The sequence below is a fragment of the Nyctereutes procyonoides genome, unplaced genomic scaffold (genome assembly GCF_905146905.1).
Source record: "Nyctereutes procyonoides isolate TBG_1078 unplaced genomic scaffold, NYPRO_anot_genome, whole genome shotgun sequence".
Lineage (NCBI taxonomy): Eukaryota > Metazoa > Chordata > Mammalia > Carnivora > Canidae > Nyctereutes > Nyctereutes procyonoides.
This window is the reverse complement of record NW_026575048.1, coordinates 25,474,984-25,494,602: the sequence shown is the minus strand read 5'-3', so window position 1 is coordinate 25,494,602 and position 19,619 is coordinate 25,474,984. Positions and strand designations below refer to the sequence as shown.

Sequence of the window (19,619 nt, the reverse complement as noted above, 5' to 3'; positions counted from 1 at the left end):
GGGGAGGGAGTGGTGCATGGATGGCTCAGTCCATTAAGAATCTGCCTTTGGCTCAGGTCATCCTATGGTCCTAGGATAAAGCCCCACGTCAGGATTCCTGCCAAGCAGGAGCCTGCTTCTCCCTCTCCCCCATAACTCCCATTGCTTGTGCTTTCTAGCACCCTCTCTCTTAAATAAACAAAATCTTTAAAACACACACACAAAACACACACACACACACACACACACACACACACACACACACACACACTGGGGTAGATTTTAGTAGCAGACTAACTTCAGAGGTTTCTCTTACCAAAAAAAAATAAGGCTATATAGAATACTACTCAATTCAAATCAAATTACTCTCTCATTTATCCCAGACTTACCAAACAAACTTAGTCATGAAGTTTGAACCTCTAAACCTAACTGAACATTAGAATCATCCAGCATGATGTAATACTTTCCAAAAAAAAAAAGGTATGCCTGGGCTCTACTCCAAATCACTTAAGTCAGAACAACACTGGGACCCAAAGGGTGCCTGGGTGGCTAAGTCAGTTAAGCAGCCAACTCTTGAGTTCAGCTCCCAGTCATGATCTCAGGGTCATGAGATCGAGCCCTACATGGGACTCCTCACTCCCTCTTCCTGTGCTGCTCCTCTCCTTGTTTTCAAGCACGTGTGCACTTAATCCTTTTCTCTTTTTCTCTCAAATAAATAAGTAAAATCTAAAAAAAAAAAAAAAAAAAAAAAAAAAATACTGGGACTCAAGCAGAATTTTTTTTGAAGTTCTAATGAGCAACCGAGGCTGAGAACCTAAGCCCTTTGCATCTCCCCAGTCTTACTACTCTCCTACTTCATAACAAAGTACAGAAATAAATCATGAGGACTTAAATTCTTGGCACACATAATAAATGTCAAAGAAAACACTCCTATCTGCCCCATTCTAATATTCCTATCATTTCCACCAAAGAGTAAGCATATTTATCTCCCCTAAAATACATCCCTGATTTAACATACTCAAATGAGACAATTACTTCCGTTGAGGACTACCCTTGTCACAAACTATTTTATATGGCAATTACTTCATTCTTTTTATTTGTAACTCTATTATCTCTTTTTTTAATTTTTATTTATTTATGATAGTCACACAGAGAGAGAGAGAGGCAGAGACAAAGGCAGAGGGAGAAGCAGGCTCCATGCACTGGGAGCCCAACGTGGGATTCAATCCCGGGTCCCCAGGATCGCGCCCTGGGCGAAAGGCAGGCACCAAACCGCTGCGTCACCCAGGGATCCCTATTATCTTCTTTTTTATACCCAAGGAGTTTATCTTAACTTTTTCATTTCCTTCACATTTGAGGTCCTACACTTTAAAAAGATATTTCTATATTCATTATCAAGTGATTAAGTAGTCTGGGCAAAAATTTGCCCAGTCTGGAGGGATGCCTGGGTGGCTCAGTGGTTGAGCATCTGCCTTTGGCTCAGAGCGTGATCCTAGGGTCCTGGGATCGAGTCCCACATAGGGCTCCCCGCGGGGAACCTGCTTCTCCCTCTGTCTCTCTCTCATGAATAGATAAATAAAATCTTTAAAAAAACAAAAATTACCCAGTCTGGGCACTTGGCTGGTTCAGTCAACAAAGCATTCAACTCTTGATCTCAGAGTTGTGAGTTCAAGCCCCACACTGGACGTGGAGCCTACTTTACCAAAAAAAGTAATTAATTAATTAATTAATTAATTAATTAATTAAAATTATTTTTTAAAGCAAGAATTACCAGTCCATTTTAAAGAAGTAACTCTGCAAACTTACCTTGCCAAAGGCATGAGGCTATGAACAGTATAATGCACACATCAGAAAGGTACCTCCCACCCACTCCCCACTGTTCTTTTAAACTATATTACAGAACTCTATTATTGTTTATAGTCTATTTGTAGTTAGTTACAACCAACACCTCTAAAGACAAAGTACCAAATTTTCAACACCTTAAGTATAGTTGTAACTACAAATTGCCAGTTAAACAACAAGGTTATAAAGGGTGCACATGTACTTCTACTTCCTCCCAAGTCTCACTAAAAAGATAATAAAGAAACAAAGAGGGCATTAAATAAACCCACAAAGGCAAAAAGAACAAGTGAGGAGAGGATAGCAAAAAAATTTTTGAAGTTGGAGGACAGATGGAAGGGCCTTAACAGACTGATTTGCCCTGTAAAAATATCAAAGCTAAACCAGCAGGAGGAAATGCCAACCCACTGTGTTGTAGTGGGTTTTTGCTTTTTTTTTTTTTTTTTTTTTTTTTTAAGATTTTATTTCTTTATCTGACAGCACAAGCAAGCAGGGGGAGCTGCAAGCAGAGGGAGAAAGAAGTAGGCTCCCTGCTGAGTAAGGATCTCAGAACTTCAGGATCATGACCTGAGCCTAAGACAGATGCTCAACCAACTGAGCCACCCAGGCACCCTATGTTTTTTTTTTTTTTTTTAAGATTTATTTATTTATTTATTTTAGAAAGAGAATGAGATAGTGTGTGTGGGCATACAAGTGGGGAGAGGGGAAGAGGGAGAGAATTTTTCAAGCAGGCTCTCCACTGAGAGGGGAGCCCGAGAGACATGGGGCTCCATCTCACAACCCATGAGATTATGACCTGAGCTGAAACCAAGAGTTGGATGTTTAACCAACTGGGCCACTCAGGTGCCCCTGGTGTTGTAGTGTTTTGCAAATTACGTAGTAATAAGTCTAAAACAAAAATTACTTCAAAGTAGTAGCCTTTCACAATATTTTTCCAACTAACTGACACTAAGAACAAAGCTCATTTGTAATAATGGGTCCCTAAATTTTTTACCTTAAACTAAGAGTTCTTGCCCTGGAATATATATATGTGAGCCATAGATCAGAGGGACCAAATCCAAGATCTTCAGGCTACCTCATCACTCCCATCCTTGTACTCTGAATTCTAATACCAACATGCTTATAACAAATACTACCTGCTTCATGCCTCTACTCTTGCTCATGCTGTTCCCTCTGCCTGGCTAACTCCTTTTCTTTTTTTCTTTTTTTAAGATTTTATTTATTTATTCATGAGAAACAGAGAGAGAGAGAGAGAGAGAGAGAGAGAGAGAGAGGCAGAAACACAGACAGAGGGAGAAGCAGACTCCATGCAGGGAGCCCAATGTGGGACTGGATCTAGGTACTCCAGGATCACGCCCTGAGCCAAAGGCAGATGCGCTTAACCACTGATCCACCCAGGTATCCTGGCTAACTCCTTTTCTTCCAAGATCCAAGGTGTCACCTCTTCTAGAAAACTTTTCAAATTGGGAGGCAGGGAGGATTTCAAATTCATCTTATTATCTTCACATAGCAAATAAACATTTGTTGAATTGAACTATATAATTAAGAACACACACAAAAAAATAATTAAGAACACCAAACCAAAAGTAACACTTCTTGAGTGCCTATGGTAGATTCAGCAGTACCTATGTCTATCAGCTTATTTTTTTTAATTTTTATTTATTTATGATAGTCACACACAGAGAGAGAGATAGAGGCAGAGACACAGGCAGAGGGAGAAGCAGGCTCCATGCACCGGGAGCCCGACGTGGGATTCGATCCGGGGTCTCCTGGATCACGCCCTGGGCCAAAGGCAGGCGCCAAACCGCTGCACCACCCAGGGATCCCTATCAGCTTATTTAAACTTTCCAATATCCCAACAAGTTAGGTGTGCAAAGAAAAGTTAAACATCTTGCCTAAAGGCACAAATAAGTGGTGAATCATGAAATGAAATGCAGTCTGGTTCCAGAACCAATATCCTTAACCACTAGGCTCAGCATTCTCTATAATTGCCAATGCCTTCCTAATTTGTGTTCCCAAATCCTCAAGCTTCAACTCTGAATTCCCAATGCCTTCTGGACATCTCTCCTTGGATGTCCTTCAAGAATCTTAAAATTAATCTTAAAATCCAGGACCAACATCACTATCTCCCTCTTGCTCCAACTTCTCCAACAATAACTACTCACCACACCTTCTTATATTACTTATTTCAGTTAATAAACACCATTCACCCAGTTACCCAAAGTAAGAACCCACACATGAGTACTTTTCACCTTGTCAATCTTTCTCAACCCCATACTCACTAAAAATTATGTTGTTCCTATCTTTCAAACTAACTTACACAAAGCTCTCATCACTTCTCACACCTGGGCATTAGCTTCAAACCTCTCTAAAAACAAATTTGATGATGTAATTACCTACAATGGCTCCCTACCATTGACATCAAGTCAAATTTCTTAACAAAACATATTATGATCTTGTCCTTGCTTATCTCTCAGCTTCAACTCTAACCATCCCCTCATACACCCTAAACCCCAACTGGTTTCCTTGAAAAACTTCTCTTTGTTCCTTAAATTCACCATGTTTTGAAAAGACTAAAATGTCTCCACACAAGCAAGTACCCTATCTTTTTTTTTAAAGATTCTATTTATTTATTCACGACAGGGGGAGGGGGGCAGAGGGAGAAGCAGGCTCCATGCAGGGAGCCCGACGTGGGACTTGATCCCGGGTCTCCAGGATCAGGTCCCGGGCTGAAGGCGGCGCCAAACTGCTGGGCCACCGGGGCTGCCCAGCAAGTACCCTATCTTAAGATGATGATCCCCAGTAACATTCCCTCCCACCATCTCATCTTTCAAAATAAACCATAAAAGCAACTGCCTTGGGACGCCTGGTGGCTCAGCGGTGATCCTGGAGTCCCAGGATCTAGTCCCACATCAGGATCACTGCATGGAGCCTGCTTCTCCTCCCTCTACCTGTGTCTCTCTGCCTCTGTCTCTGTGTCTCTTGTGAATAACTAAATAAAAAATTTAAAAAAAAAAAAAAACCTCCTTTGAGAAGTCTTCTATTTCCCTCAGATTGATTGAAGAAACTACCTCTTCTATTCACACAGCTTTCTGCCTATCTGAATTACAGTACTTGTAACATTATGCTAAAATGATTTACCTAGACACATCGCTAAGCACATTCAAGAGCCAAAATGTTGCCTTACTTTGTCCCCCTGTGCCTAGCAAATGTTCAATAAATGTATAAATAGCAATCAACTAGCTCATTACCTTGCTTTTAACAATTTAAGTTCAAAATCAATTAACTTACATAGTTTATATTTCTCCTATAATACAAAAGTATTATGTATGTCCATTAGATTTTACCCAGTCACATTTCCACATACATGGAAAACTGTATGAATACTGCCATTTCAGGATGCCTGGGTGGCTCAGTGGTTGAGCATCTGCCTTCAGCTCAGGTCGGGCGGGATCCCAGGGTCCTAGGATCGAGTCCCACATCAGGCTCCCTACAGGGAGCTTCTCCCTCTGCCTGTGTCTCGGCCTCCCTCTCTCTGTGTCTCTCATGAATAAATAAATAAAATACTAAAAAAAAAAAAAAAGAAAAAAGAAAAAAACACTATCTTTGAACAGGTAATAGTAAAACTTGGAGAGGTAAATGTAAAAAAAAATTTTTTTTTGGAAAATCTTGAGAATCTTAAAAACATAGCAAAATAGGGGTGCCTGGGTGGCTCAGTTGGTTAAGCGACAGTCTTCAGCTCAGGCCTTGATGTTCGGACCAAGATAAATCCAGTGGGACTCCCTGCTTAGCAGGGTGTTTGCTTCTTCCTCTCTCTGCTTCTCCCAGTGCTCACTGCTCTATCTCACTCTCAAATAAATAAAATCTTAAAAAAAAAAAGCAAAATATTTTTTTAATTTTAATACAAATTCACTCTAATTAACTGTGGGACAACGTTCTGCTAATAAAACAGCAAATTGGGCCCTGGCTGGCTTAGTTGGTAGAGCACAAGACTCTTGATCTTTGGGTTACAAGTTCAAGCCCCACGTTGGGTGTAGGGATTACTTAAAAATAAAATATTAAGAGGAACCTGTGCAGTTTGTTAAGCGTCTAACTCTTGCTTTCAGCTCAGGTAGTGATCTCCGGATCATGAGGATGAGCCAAGCTCCATACTCAGCGAGCAGTCTGTTTCAGACTGTCCCTTCCTCTCTGTACCCTTCCCCCACCTCAAATAAATAAACCTATCTTTAAAAGTAATTAAAAAATAAAATCTTAAAAAGTAAAACAGCAAATCTTTGACATAAGTCAACACATAGTATTACTAAAATCTGTCAACTGCAACATAGTTTATACTCAGCCCACAAAGAGATTTGCCCAATTAAGTTTTTATAAAGAACTCAGATGCACTGAGGAGACAGCTATCTTCTAGGACTACTGAAATCCCAACTCTATATGGTGTTTATCATCTATCATAAAAGAATAATTGAGACTAGGAAGGCTGCCTGAACCAAGGTAAGTCAGGAAATAAGAAGTGGTCTGAATCATTTACAATTTCCAAAACTGATCCCTGGGTGGCGCAGCGGTTTGGCGCCTGCCTTTGGCCCAGGGCGCGATCCTGGAGACCCGGGATCGGATCCCACGTCGGGCTCCCGGTGCATGGAGCCTGCTTCTCCCTCTGCCTGTGTCTCTGCCTCTCTCTCTCTCTCTCTCTCTCTCTCTCTCTCTCTCTGTGACTATCATAAATAAATAAAAATTAAAAAAAAAATTCAAAACTGAGACCTAGAGGAAGATTTTACATTTTATCCAAATTAATGCATGCCTAATTCAGAAGCAGTAAAAACATATTTTTTATACCTCTAACAAAGTGATAATAAATGAGTTTTATCCCCCAAAAAAATATTTTTTGGAAATTATGCAGTCTAACCTAACAAGTTTTTATACTCCCAAGACTTCTTGGAGCAGGCGGCTCTGGGCTTTAAGTCTGTACAAAAAGTTCATATCAAAAAATAGTAAAAATCCACCGAAAGTGAACTTTCCTGCAACTGGAATGGAATAAATACAGTGACCATCGTGGAAATTACTCAAATCAAATCAATGTCAAAGGGAAATATTCATAAAAAAATATGAAACCAGAATAATTCTCTATAAACACTGAGAAGCTTTGGAGTTTCTTCACAGTGACAGAAATCTGGAAGCCACTTCAGAAACTGAAGAGACATGATTTCCTTTTACACATATGCTACAACATCTACTGATTAATATCCACACATATACATCCTCAGTTATTTACGTACACATACTACATAAACAGTCCGTATATACATAGAACTAGTAATACAACAGCCTTAACATCATTCTGACATTTAGCTACCCAATACACTGAAAGACATTTATCCAAATAGAGATAGTATTTGTCACCAACATTTCCATTTCCATGTGCATTTCAATGATTATCTGTCCTCTGCATATAAACACACTAAGTCAGTGAACATTTTTTTTAAAGTAATAGTGAGGTGGGATGCGTGGGTGGCTCAGCGGTTGAGCGCCTGTCTTTGGCTCAAGGTGTGACTCCCAGGTCTGGGGACTGAGTCCCGCAGTGGGCTCCCTGCGAGGAGCCTGCTTCTCCCTCTGCCTTTGTCTCTGCCTCCTTTCTCTCCCTGTGTCTCTGATGAATAAATAAAAATCTAAGAAAGTAAAAAATAAAAAAATAAAGTAACAGTGAGGAGCATGGCAATAGTAAGTACCCATGAGGGTTAAGAGAACATTCACTGTGTACATATGCCAAGCAGCATTAAAGCACTTTAACACATTTACCACCTAATCTACACAACCATCCTATTAAATGTTAATCGTAATTTACAGATGAAGAAGCTGAAGTTCAGGAAGTTTAGAGAGTGAATTAGTAAGTGAACTAAAATTCAAAATTCAGAAATATTTAAAATATAAATACCCATTCTCTTTCCACATGCCCTCAAAACAGTTTATTAAAAAAGCAAATACAAAATGTACTACATTTGGGGAGGAGGGCACTATTTCAGAAAGTAAGAGAAAACACTACTACCAATAATTAAATAAGAAACTACTTAACAAGGGAGCCTAGCTGGCTCAGTAAGTAGAGCATTCAACTCTTGATATCGGGGCCATGAGTTCAAGCCCCATGTTGGGTGTAGAGATCACTTAAATCAAAAACGGAAGGACTGAACAAATTAGCAATACTTTACCCTTACATCGAAGCAAAAACTAGATCCAAATAGGAAAAATTCCTTAGTTCAAATTTAGGATTAAGTTCAAAAGATTTAACACAGAATATCAAAAAGGTTTAAGTAAACAAAAAGTATTTACAAAGATTTACAATAGAAGAAATATTTTTGAACACTGAACACACAGTTCTAAGAACTGTGTATTAACACTTAATCCTCACAATTAGTATAATTATCATCCCCATTTTGCAAATAGGGAAACGAACAGAAATGTTAAGGAATCCAGGCAAGGCTACACATTTAAATCGGGAGGTGAGGCAAAGAAGATATTGGAATCCTCACCTGAGCCAACTGTCTCCAAAACCAGGCTCCTTCCAATTATGCTAAATTGCAGGCACAAACAATAGCTAAAGAGAGGAACAGACCTAGTAATATCAACAATATGGTCAAGAGGTGTATGTAGAACTATTTTGATTTTTAAAATCCAAAGCGCACAGGCAGCCCTGGTGGCTCAGCGGTTTAGTGCCACCTTCAGCCTAAGGTGTGATCCTGGAGACCCGGGATCGAGTCCCACGTCCGGCTCCCTGCATGGAGCCTGCTTCTCCGTCTGCCTGTGTCTCTGCCTCTCCCTCTCTGTATCTCTCATGAATAAATAAATAAATAATTTTTAAAAATCCAAAGTGCACATATTAGCCTATGAAAAGATGTCCAGCATCAAATGTCATTAGGGAATTGCAAATTAAAACAATGAGATACCACTACACACCTATTAGAATGGCCACAATCCAAAACCAAAAGCATAAAACGCTGAGAAGGATGAGAAGCAATAGGAACTCTCACTACCACTGGGAAAACAAAATAGCACAGCTGCTTTGGAAGACTTCTTATAAAACTAAACATAGGGGGATCCCTGGGTGGCTCAGCGGTTTGGCACCTGCATTTGGCCCAGGACGCGATCCTGGAGTCCCGGGATCGAGTCCCGCGTTGGGCTCTCAGCATGGAGCCTGCTTCTCCCTCTGCCTGTGTCTCTGCCTCTCTCTCTCTCTCTCTCTCTCTCTCTCTCTCTCAAATAAATAAATAAATAAATAAATAAATAAATAAATAAATCTTTAAAAAAAAAAAAACTAAACATAGGTCAGACAGGTGGCTCAGCATTTTGGCGCTGCCTTCAGCCCGAGGACATGATCCTGGAGGCCCGGGATCGAGTCCTACAACGGCTCCCTACATGGCGCCTGCTTCTCCCTCTGCCTGTGTCTCTGCTTCTCTCTCTGCATCTCTGTGTCTCTCATGAATAAATAAAATCTTTAAAAAAAAAAAAAAAAACTAAACATACTCCTAACACATGATCTGACATTCGTGCTCCTTGGTATTTACCCAGATAAACTAAAAAGTCATGTCCACACAAAAATCTGCACACAAATATTTATAGCAGCTTTATTCATAACTGCCACAACCTGGAAGCAACCAAAATGTCTTTCAGGTGAATGGGTAAATGAACTGTGGTACATCCAGACAATGGAATATTATTCAATGCTAAAAAGCAATAAGTTAGAAAGCCATGAAGAGACCTGCAAGAACTTAAATGCATATTCCTAAGTGAAAGAAGCCAAACTGAAAAGGCTACATACTGTATAACTCCAACTATATGACATTCCAGAAAAGGCCAAACTATAGAGACAGTCAAAAAGATCAGGGAATGGCAGGGGGTGGGAGAGAGAGACAGATTAACAGGCAGAACAAAGAGGATTTTTATGAAAGTGAAACTATTCTGTATATCAATTTGTCAGAACCCATAGGATGTGCAAGACGAAGAGTGAACCCTAATGTCAACTATGGACTTGGGGGATAATGATGTGTTAATGCAAGTTCACTGACTGTAACAAACACATTGATAGTGAAAGGAGATTGTGTGTGCACAGGGAGCAGGAGGTATGTAGAAACTCTACTTTCTGCTCAATTTTACCGTGAACTTGAAACTGCTCTAAAAATACAATCTATTTAAGAAAAGAAAGGGGAAAAAAACAAAGGTGTATTTAGCAGGCAGGATGTAAAGAAGCATCTATTTAACATACTCACTAGCACATATACACAAATCAAAAATATTTATTAATATTTTGTACTAGGGAAAATAAGGGGATATAAGCAAGGGGACAGGTTTCTTCCCACAAGGAATTTTAAATATAGTTAAACGGACACTGTATATTCACAAAAAGCTAAACAAAATGGAATTTAAATAGTTCAAGAAAGAAAATATACCAAACACACTAAGCTGCCAAATTACCAAAATAGACGTTAAGAGGACAATATGTGCGTAGGGGTTCAGTGGATCACTTCAGACTAAAAGAATCAGGAAGTTAAGATCTGCTCTAGGTCCTGAAAAATAGCTAAGATATGTCTGGAGGGAATTGGTGCATTCCAAGAATGAGCAAAACTACTGAGCTAGGAAAGGAAATTAAATGAACCAGTTCACAAAACTAAATAGGGTGATAAGACTAGAGAGACTGGTAGAGACCAAATCATGGAAGTCAAAGAATGCCAGGCCACAGAATCAGCCTAGAGACTCAGAAATCTTAACTCTTAAAGGCTAAAAGGGAACAAATACTGCCTAGCCAATGTTGTACTGATAGCTTTTAATCTAATGAAAGTATATTTACAAACATTTTGTAACAGATACAGATACTGTGAAGACACACACTAGTGGACAGTCAAAAATTCACCTTTTCCACCCAATTGAATATATACACACACAAGTCCTGCTCCCACCCTTCAATGTCCAATCTACACTAAAAAGCTACCCAAAACCCTAAAACCTGAACCCATTCAGAAGACACACTATCACCCATTAAAACTATTATGGTTATACCATGCTTTTTCCCTTTACACAAAGATGTCTTTCCTCTGGAGTATTAAAAAAGTTGCTCCTTGCCCCCTTAACTGGAAAGAGGGGTCACATTAGAGCCATGGTCACTACTGGCACCTTCTCATTCTATTTATAGGACTGTCACCCTCTATTAATTAAGAGCAAACCTCAACAAATATATAAAATACATACGTATTCCAGACAAGACCAAAAAAAAAAAAAAAAAAAAAAGCAGCACTTCCTCCCCAATCACCTGAATAGATGACATATACAAAACTCTATAAAACCTCTGATAGTTATTATTAATAGCTGTGAGTCTCATAAATGAAGACATTTCAGATTTTGTCCATTGCTAGTTTCAAACCTTTTCTGTAATCCTTTTGTTTACCATAAACCCTCCTACATATTGTTTTTTTTTAATAAATTAATTTTTATTGGTGTTCAATTTATCAACATACAGAATAACACCCAGTGCTCATCCCGTCAAGTGTCCCCCTCAGTGCCCGTCACCCATTCACCCCCACCCCCCGCCCTCCTCCCCTTCCACCACCCCTAGTTCGTTTCCCAGAGTTAGGAGTCTTCATGTTCTGTCTCCCTTTCTGATATTTCTCACACATTTCTTCTCCCTTCCCTTATATTCCCTTTCACTATTATTCATATTCCCCAAATGAATGAGAACATACACTGTTTGTCCTTCTCCAATTGACTTACTTCACTCAGCATAATACCCTCCAGTTCCATCCACGTTGAAGCAAATGGTGGGTATTTGTCGTTTCTAATGGCTGAGTAATATTCCATTGTATACATAAACCACATCTTCTTTATCCATTCATCTTTCGATGGACACCGAGGCTCCTTCCACAGTTTGGCTATTGTGGACATGGCTGCTAGAAACATCGGGGTGCAGGTGTCCCGGCGTTTCATTGCATCTGAATCTTTGGGGTAAATCCCTAACAGTGCAATTGCTGGGTCGTAGGGCAGGTCTATTTTTAACTCTTTGAGGAACCTCCACACAGTTTTCCAGAGTGGCTGCACCAGTTCACATTCCCACCAACAGTGTAAGAGGGTTCCCTTTTCTCCGCATCCTCTCCAACATTTGTGGTTTCCTGCCTTGTTAATTTTCCCCATTCTCACTGGTGTGAGGTGGTATCTCATTGTGGTTTTGATTTGTATTTCCCTGATGGCAAGTGATGCGGAGCATTTTCTCATATTCATGTTGGCCATGTCTATGTCTTCCTCTGTGAGATTTCTCTTCATGTCCTTTGCCCATTTCATGATTGGATTGTTTGTTTCTTTGCTGTTGAGTTTAATAAGTTCTTTATAGATTTTGGGAACTAGCCCTTTATCTGATATGTTATTTGCAAATATCTTCTCCCATTCTGTAGGTTGTCTTTTAGTTCTGTTGACTGTATCCTTTGCTGTGCAAAAGCTTCTTATCTTGATGAAGTCCCAATAGTTCATTTTTGCTTTTGTTTCTTTTGCTTTCGTGGATGTATCTTGCAAGAAGTTACTGTGGCCAAGTTCAAAAAGGGCGTTGCCTGTGTTCTCCTCTAGGATTTTGATGGAATCTTGTCTCACATTTAGATCTTTCATCCATTTTGAGTTTATCTTTGTGTATGGTGCAAGAGAGTGGTCTAGTTTCATTCTTCTGCATGTGGATGTCCAATTTTCCCAGCACCATTTACTGAAGAGACTGTCTTTCTTCCAGTGGATAGTCTTTCCTCCTTTATCGAATATTAGTTGACCATAAAGTTAAGGGTCCACTTCTGGGTTCTCTATTCTGTTCCATTGATCTATGTGTCTGTTTTTGTGCCAGTACCACACTGTCTTGATGACCACAGCTCTGTAGTACAACCTGAAATCTGGCATTGTGATGCCCCCAGATATGGTTTTCTTTTTTAAAATTCCCCTGGCTATTCGGGGTCTTTTCTGATTCCACACAAATCTTAAAATAATTTGTTCTAACTCTCTGAAGAAAGTCCATGGTATTTTGATAGGGATTGCATTAAACGTGTAAATTGCCCTTGGTAACATTGACATTTTCACAATATTAATTCTGCCAATCCATGAGCATGAAATATTTTTCCAACTCTTTGTGTCTTCCTCAGTTTCTTTCAGAAGTGTTCTATAGTTTTTAGGGTATAGATCCTTTACCTCTTTGGTTAGGTTTATTCCTAGGTATCTTATGCTTTTGGGTGCAATTGTAAATGGGATTGACTCCTTAATTTCTCTTTCTTCAGTCTCATTGTTAGTGTATAGAAATGCCATTGACTTCTGGGCATTGATTTTGTATCCTGCCATGCTACCAAATTGCTGTATGAGTTCTAGCAATCTTGGGGTTGAGGCTTTTGGGTTTTCTATGTACAGTATCACTCCTACATATTGTTAATCACACATTCAAACATCAGTGCATGGGCATCTGCAATCGTATTCCATCCCATACTTTTCTAGTTAACAAATTCCACAACATATCCCAGGCAAGTTATCCCAAATCAATGATGTCCTATGCATGTACCTTGAAACTCGTATTAAAACCCTAAAACCTTCTCTTTTAGAAATCTACCACTAGAGTGACTGTTTTCTTCCCTTTCACAACAGACACATTCATACATGTCCAATTTCCCCAACCACTTATAACTCTAAAACACATTATTTCTCTCATAGGCTCCAAGCATAAACACTCCGGTAGACTCCTTTCTATCAAAAACATTTTAAAACTTCCATTAATATAGCTTTTTACAAAAAACTCAAATACATATACTATGGTACCAATTAGTCAAAGTTTAAAATCATGAAAGACAGTATTAGATACTGTTTAAAGATACAAGCATACACGAAAAACATAAAATGTGTGAAAACAATAAAACCAAATTAAGGGGAATGCTCATGGGGGAGAGGGAGAGAGGACTGGAGGACTGCCATCCAAGAATTACAGAGAAGGCTTTAACTTTCTAATGTCTTATTTCACAGTCAGAGTTACATGTTTTTTCATCTTATTCTTTAACACCTTTCTGTATTTGAAATATTTTAGGTGAGTTTAAGAAGAAAGATATCCAATTACCAATCAGTATCTCCCTCTCATACATAGTGACAAGTTGTTACGTCCAAATTGTAGTTTCCGCTCATTGTTACATCTGGGACACCACCCCGCCCCCCGCCCCCCCCCCACTCGCCCCGACCTTTACTAAACCAAGAAAAGAAAAAGTACAAGTCTACAATCCGAAACTTTCTCTTAGACTTATCTTAGATATGATCCAGGTTTACATTCTGTAGCTATCGACAACCCATTTCTTTCACAACTCTCACATCAACAAAAGTTAAATTCCTTATTTTATCCTTGTATCCCTACAGTGCTGTCAACTCTGACATGCCTGATTACACAGTCAACTAGAATCGCGACCTGTATCTGTGTACGTTAACATATAAGCGAACTGGTAAGCCACAGAACTAGCTTACTTGGCCAAATGCGGGCAGTCCTATAGATCTCTGTGCACGAGTCTAACAACTATATTAACTTTTCAATCTCAACTTAGAACGTCTAAGTCCAGCTACACATCGTTTAACCGCAAATGAAATGTCATCTTCGGCCCAAGAAAACCTGGCCAGGGCAATTCCAAAGCACTGCACTCCAGTACACAGAGCGTTCACCTAATGCATCAAGTCCCGTCCTGGAACAGCGTTCACGCCTCCCCGAAGTGCTCTCCTCCACCGGAGAGACTCCCATACCTCCGAATCCTAACTTTTCGGCTCGCTGTGGTAAAACAAGGAGAGAGGGCCGTAAGTTCGACCTCACCAGGAACCCGAGGGAATCTACGTTTCGTACACCGCGCGGGCCCTCAGTTTCTCATCACCGGGGGGCAGAAGTTGGAAGCCCCGAGCTAGGGGACAAGGTCTAGTCTTCCACGGCGTCCGCCAGTCCTAAAGCCGTCGACCAACAGTTCAGGCAGCCGGCCCGCCTACTTCCCTCCCCACCCCCACTCCAGGGGCACCCCCGCCCCCACCCCCCGCGCGAAGCCCGCGGTACATCCCTGCACCTGCGGGTCCTGGAACAGCCGAGTACCCGCTTCTCCGCCCCAGACGGAAGGGCTTGGCTGCCGGCTCCGCCGCTCGCCTCCGGCCACCGGGCTCCCCGTCGGGCCCAAGCTCTCCGACCTAGTAGAGGGCAGCAGCGGCCCCTTCCGCAGGACCCACACGGGGGCCCGGCCTGCTCGGGTGCCGAGCTCCGAGGCCTCCCCACCTCCCCCGGAGGACCAACCTACACCGGACGCTCAAGGCCCGAAAGGCGACTCCCACCACTCCCCGACTCGCCAGGCGTTTCTTCCCAGCTGCAGCCGCTGAGAAAGCCCCACGAGCCCCACGGCCCTCGTCCATCGGCTTCCGGGCCCGAGCCCCCAGCCCTGCGCTCGCCACCCCACGCCCGTCACGCCGCTTCCCCTCCTCCGGAGGCCGGGCCCCGGGGCTGGGCGGCTTCCTTCCCCGGCATCCCGCGGGCCCGGCTCCTCCCGCGGCGGCCCGGCCCCCGCCCGGCGTGCCGCACACTCACCGCTGAGCGCCGAGGCCTGCAGGGTGGCCCCCGAGGTGCCGTCGATGACTTTGATGGTCCCGCGACTGGTGACGGCCAGGATGGCGTTGAGCGCCGGGTGGTAGGAGAGGCTGTGCAGCCCGTCGGCGTCGCAGCGCATGCAGCCGTCCCGCAGCACCAGCCACTCGGAGACCCCGGCCGCCGCCGCCGCCGCCGCCGCCGCCGCCGAGGAGCAGCCCGGGCCCGAGGCCGCCGCAGCCGCAGCCGCCATCTTCCGGCCTGCGCTCAGCACAATCACACTGGGAAGCGGCTCAGTGACAGTCCCGGGAGGTGCAGCGCCGCCGCCAGTCACCATCCGGGGCCAGGGGGCAAGCGGAGCGCGTTAGCCGGAAGTGAGGTCAGGCGCCGGCACGCACGCGGGACGTCGGCCGCGCGCCCGGAGGGGCCGCGCTCGGAGGGCGCGCAGGAGGCGGGGCCCGCGGAGGGGGGCGGGCAGCGGGCGGCTGGAGCATGCGCGGGAGGGCTCGCGCGTGCCACGCGCCTCCGGTCCCGCCGGCTCCGCGTCCGCAAGGTCCCAGTTCCCGCCCGCCGTCCCCCCGCGAGCCTGGGGCGTGGCCGCCGCCGGGGCCCCGCCTCGCGCCCTCGCTCCCGGCGGTGGGGGTTGGGCTCCGTGGGAGCCCCGCGCGCGGAGCCGGCTGGCGTGGGCGCCCTTGCGGCGGTTCCAGCTGCGCCGGGACGGTGCCCTGCGGGCGCCGCGCAGCTGCTTGGCTGCGGCCGGAGGGAGACCCCGGGCTTTGGGCCGCGGCCCTGGTCTGCAGGACCGCGGACGGAAACCTGTGGTCTGGACTGGGAGAAACCAGACGACGATGCACAACGTCATACCCAGATCTGGGTTTTTTTGTCGAGCAGAAGGGCCAGAGAAGAGGTGCTGGAAGCATATCATTTAGCTTAGTGTCCTTATCCGCATCCCATTCAAGTTTGTGGATTGTGAATAGGTGGGGGGGGGGGGCAGAAAGGACTGTAGTCAAGTAAATTTACTAGTCGTGCGCCTTTGAAGAATAGCAATGCGTTTTCAATCTTTGTATTTAAAAGTAGTTATTAGAGTCACACTTGCAAAGACAGTACAGACCTCTGTGGTCTGCCTCCCCCAAAACCATAATCCCTATCCAACTATCAAAAAAAAAAAAAAAAAAAAACATGGACAAACTCAAATTGAAGGACGTCTATAAAATACCTGACCCGTGCTCCTCACAGTTGGAACAGACAGGTCCAATTTACCCAGGTTCCCCAACAGTTATATGTTACATAAGTTTAGTACAATATCAAAAGCAGGGATTTGACATTTATGTATTGTGGATATAATTCTGTCCTCTTCTCATGTGTGGATTGCTGCACCACAATCAGGATACAGAACTGTATGTTCTGGGGATCATTTGATTATCTTGAAAAGCCTAAATTTTTCTTCCTTAAAACCTAAAGTCCTGTTGGCAAATTGAATTTAAGTAAAATATTTAAAAAACAACAACAACAACACACAACTAACGTACCGTTGAGAGGATTAAAAGTCATGTAAAATGTGTAGAGTAGCATGTGATACACAGTAGGTGCTCAATGAAAGTTAATTGTCCACCCACATTCCTGCACACTTCCTTCAGGAGTCTTCATATACATTATCCCAACTACCTCCTAAACCTGTTTTTTTTTTTTGTATGTAAAGTTGTATTTATCTAATCTATCCATTCCACTTTGGAATGGCAAATATGCCATTTTTATCTGATGTTGGGTGGCAACATATAATAAAGTGGAAAAATACCCAAGTATTAAAGTCAACATGAATATCTGATTTTGAGTCACTGCGGCTTCATTTATCAGTTCTATCTATGAACCTGAGCAAGTTACTTACACATCCTGAGAATGTTCCACCAAGTGTCAATTGGAAATGATAAAATTATTTGCCCTACTTAGGTTTGTTACAAGACTTGTAAATTGTAAAACTTATCAAAGTACTTGAAAACTAAAAATGGACACATTGAGAGGTTAAGGTTTGTCCAAGGTCTCCCAGCTTAGGAGGAAGGGTTAACAGCAAGCTAGAGTTTGAACTCAGACAGTTTGACTCTAGAATCCAGACTTCTAACTTAACCCTCCTGCTCAAAACTTCAGTGCCTTGAGGTAAATAAAGTATGCAAATAATCAAATCTAAATGTAACTGGAGGTGTCATTCTAAAAGTGTTTTACATCTTAGGACACAAGCAGAAACTAAAAACTACTATTTAAAGTTGAGCCAAACTTTTTCATTAATCTGAAAGGGTACCTGAATAGGCCTTAAATGCAAATCAAGTCCCCCATTGTATTGATAGAGAAAACAAACTAATAACCTGAACACTAAATTTAAACTTAGTATACTTCAATGTTATACCATATTGAAAAGAATTGAAGCAGTTTTATCTGTTAGCCCGTGATACATTTTTTTTAATTAGGAAAAAAATATCTGTCTTTTCTCTCTATGAATTTAGACTGCTCTCACTTGTAAACCAGCATTTTCCAAAGCTACCCAGAAGATGTTCTGAAATAAAACACTACCATAATCAAATGTAGGAAACAACTAGCCCTATATTTCTCCTCTTGGAGATTTATAATACACATAAGCATACCAAAAGCTCTGAGACCTTCTATGATAAAAAAAAATCCTATTTAACCTTCCTTAACCAATATTTCACAAACTCCTATGACCATAGATTCCTGAAAAAACAGTGTTTCAAAGAGCACTCTGTAGTGTAACTTGTTGCTTGTTTTTGTGAATACATATTTTTGTTGAGTGCTTACTGAGATCTCAAAAAACTGCAGTTTAGGGGATCCCTGGGTGGCTCAGCAGTTTAGCACCTGCCTTTAGCCTGGGGCGTGATCCTGGAGTCCCAGGATCGAGTCCCACATCGGGCTCCCTGTGTGGAGCCTGTTTCTCCCTCTGCCTGTTTCTCTGCCTCTCTCTCTCTCTTTTTCTCTCTCATGAATAAATAAATAAATCTTAAAAAAAAAAAAAAAAACCTGCAGTTTAGTGTTTCAGGACTCAGGTTAAGATTCCTTAAATTGAAATTACCATAAAAACTGGAAAAGCTGAGTGAAGTTCAGCATCAACTGTGTTGATTTCTTTCTGCATGTGGAATTGAGAATGAATACTTCTAACTTTGAAAAATACACTGATTTTTATGAATAGTCTATTTTGAAGTGATGGACTTTGAGGGCTTCCAGCCAAACCATTTTGGGCATAGGTGGTGATTGCTTAAAGAAAGTAGAGGGCAGCCCCAGTGGCGCAGCAGTTTAGCGCTGCCTGCAACCCAGGGCATGATCCTGGAGACCCTGGATTGAGTCCCACGTCAGGCTCCCTGCATGAAGCCTGCTTCTCCCTCTGCCTGTGTCTCTGCCTCTCTCCCTCTCTCTCTGCATCTCTATGAATAAATAAAATCTTAAAAAAAAAAGAAAGTAGAAATTCCCAATGACAGTCATTTAGAAAGAGGAATTTGCTGGAATCACAAATGTGGACTTGGAAAGGGGGCCCAATACAGAAAAAGCATTTGACAAAACCCTGCATCCATCCAAAGAAAAAAAAAAAAACAGCCAACTAAACAGCCAACTAAAAATAAAGGAAAATTCCCTCAACTTGGTAAAAAGCATCTACCAAAACAAAAACCTACAGCTAACAGCATACTTAACAGACTGAATGCTTTCCCTCTAAAATCAAGGACAAGTCAAGGACATCTATTTTCACTACTACTTTTCAAAGAACTAAAAACTCTGGAACTTATAAGTCCAGAAGTCTTGCAACAAGGCAAGAAAAAGAAATAAAAAGCATAGAGAGCAGTTTCTCAGACCCACCCATCTTTACCTTGGGCAGCCATTGGTGGTGGGAGGCAGTCTATGAAGAAGAGTAGAAACTAAAGTCTCAAAGGGCCTGACTGACCCACAACTACAGGTGATGATTGGCTGAACAGAAGCCTGTGTGTGTCTGCAGCTCCATAAGAGCAGAGAGAGACCAAAACTGATTCTGGAGCTTACAGAATAAACACTCTCCCTAATGATTCCCTGGTAAATACTAAGGGGACACTGAATGGGTAACTGAGGTCATGCCAAATATAAAATTTGGGCACATTTATAACACACGCTAGTAAAACTCACAACACACACACAACTGAGCCATATACAAACGTTGCCTAAAACAAATGCCTGATGTAATAAAGGAATCTAA

General features: G+C 42.3%; 1 protein-coding gene across 9 annotated transcripts in view; it reads right to left on the bottom strand.

Moving 5' to 3' along the window:
- The window catches only part of BIRC6 (baculoviral IAP repeat containing 6), a 227,110-nt gene extending 211,376 nt beyond the window's left edge, over window positions 1–15,734 (bottom strand). For 4 of the 9 annotated variants that reach the window (XM_055327048.1, XM_055327050.1, XM_055327051.1 and 1 more), the window contains exon 1: window positions 15,401–15,719. In XM_055327048.1, the coding sequence (XP_055183023.1) occupies window positions 15,401–15,650 (250 nt within the window). In that variant the 5' untranslated portion in view covers window positions 15,651–15,719. Of the gene's footprint in view, window positions 1–15,400 lie in introns of all 9 variants that reach the window. The other 5 variants (XM_055327045.1, XM_055327046.1, XM_055327047.1 and 2 more) reach the window with 3 other exon arrangements.
- Between the last annotated feature and the right edge of the window lie 3,885 nt (window positions 15,735–19,619).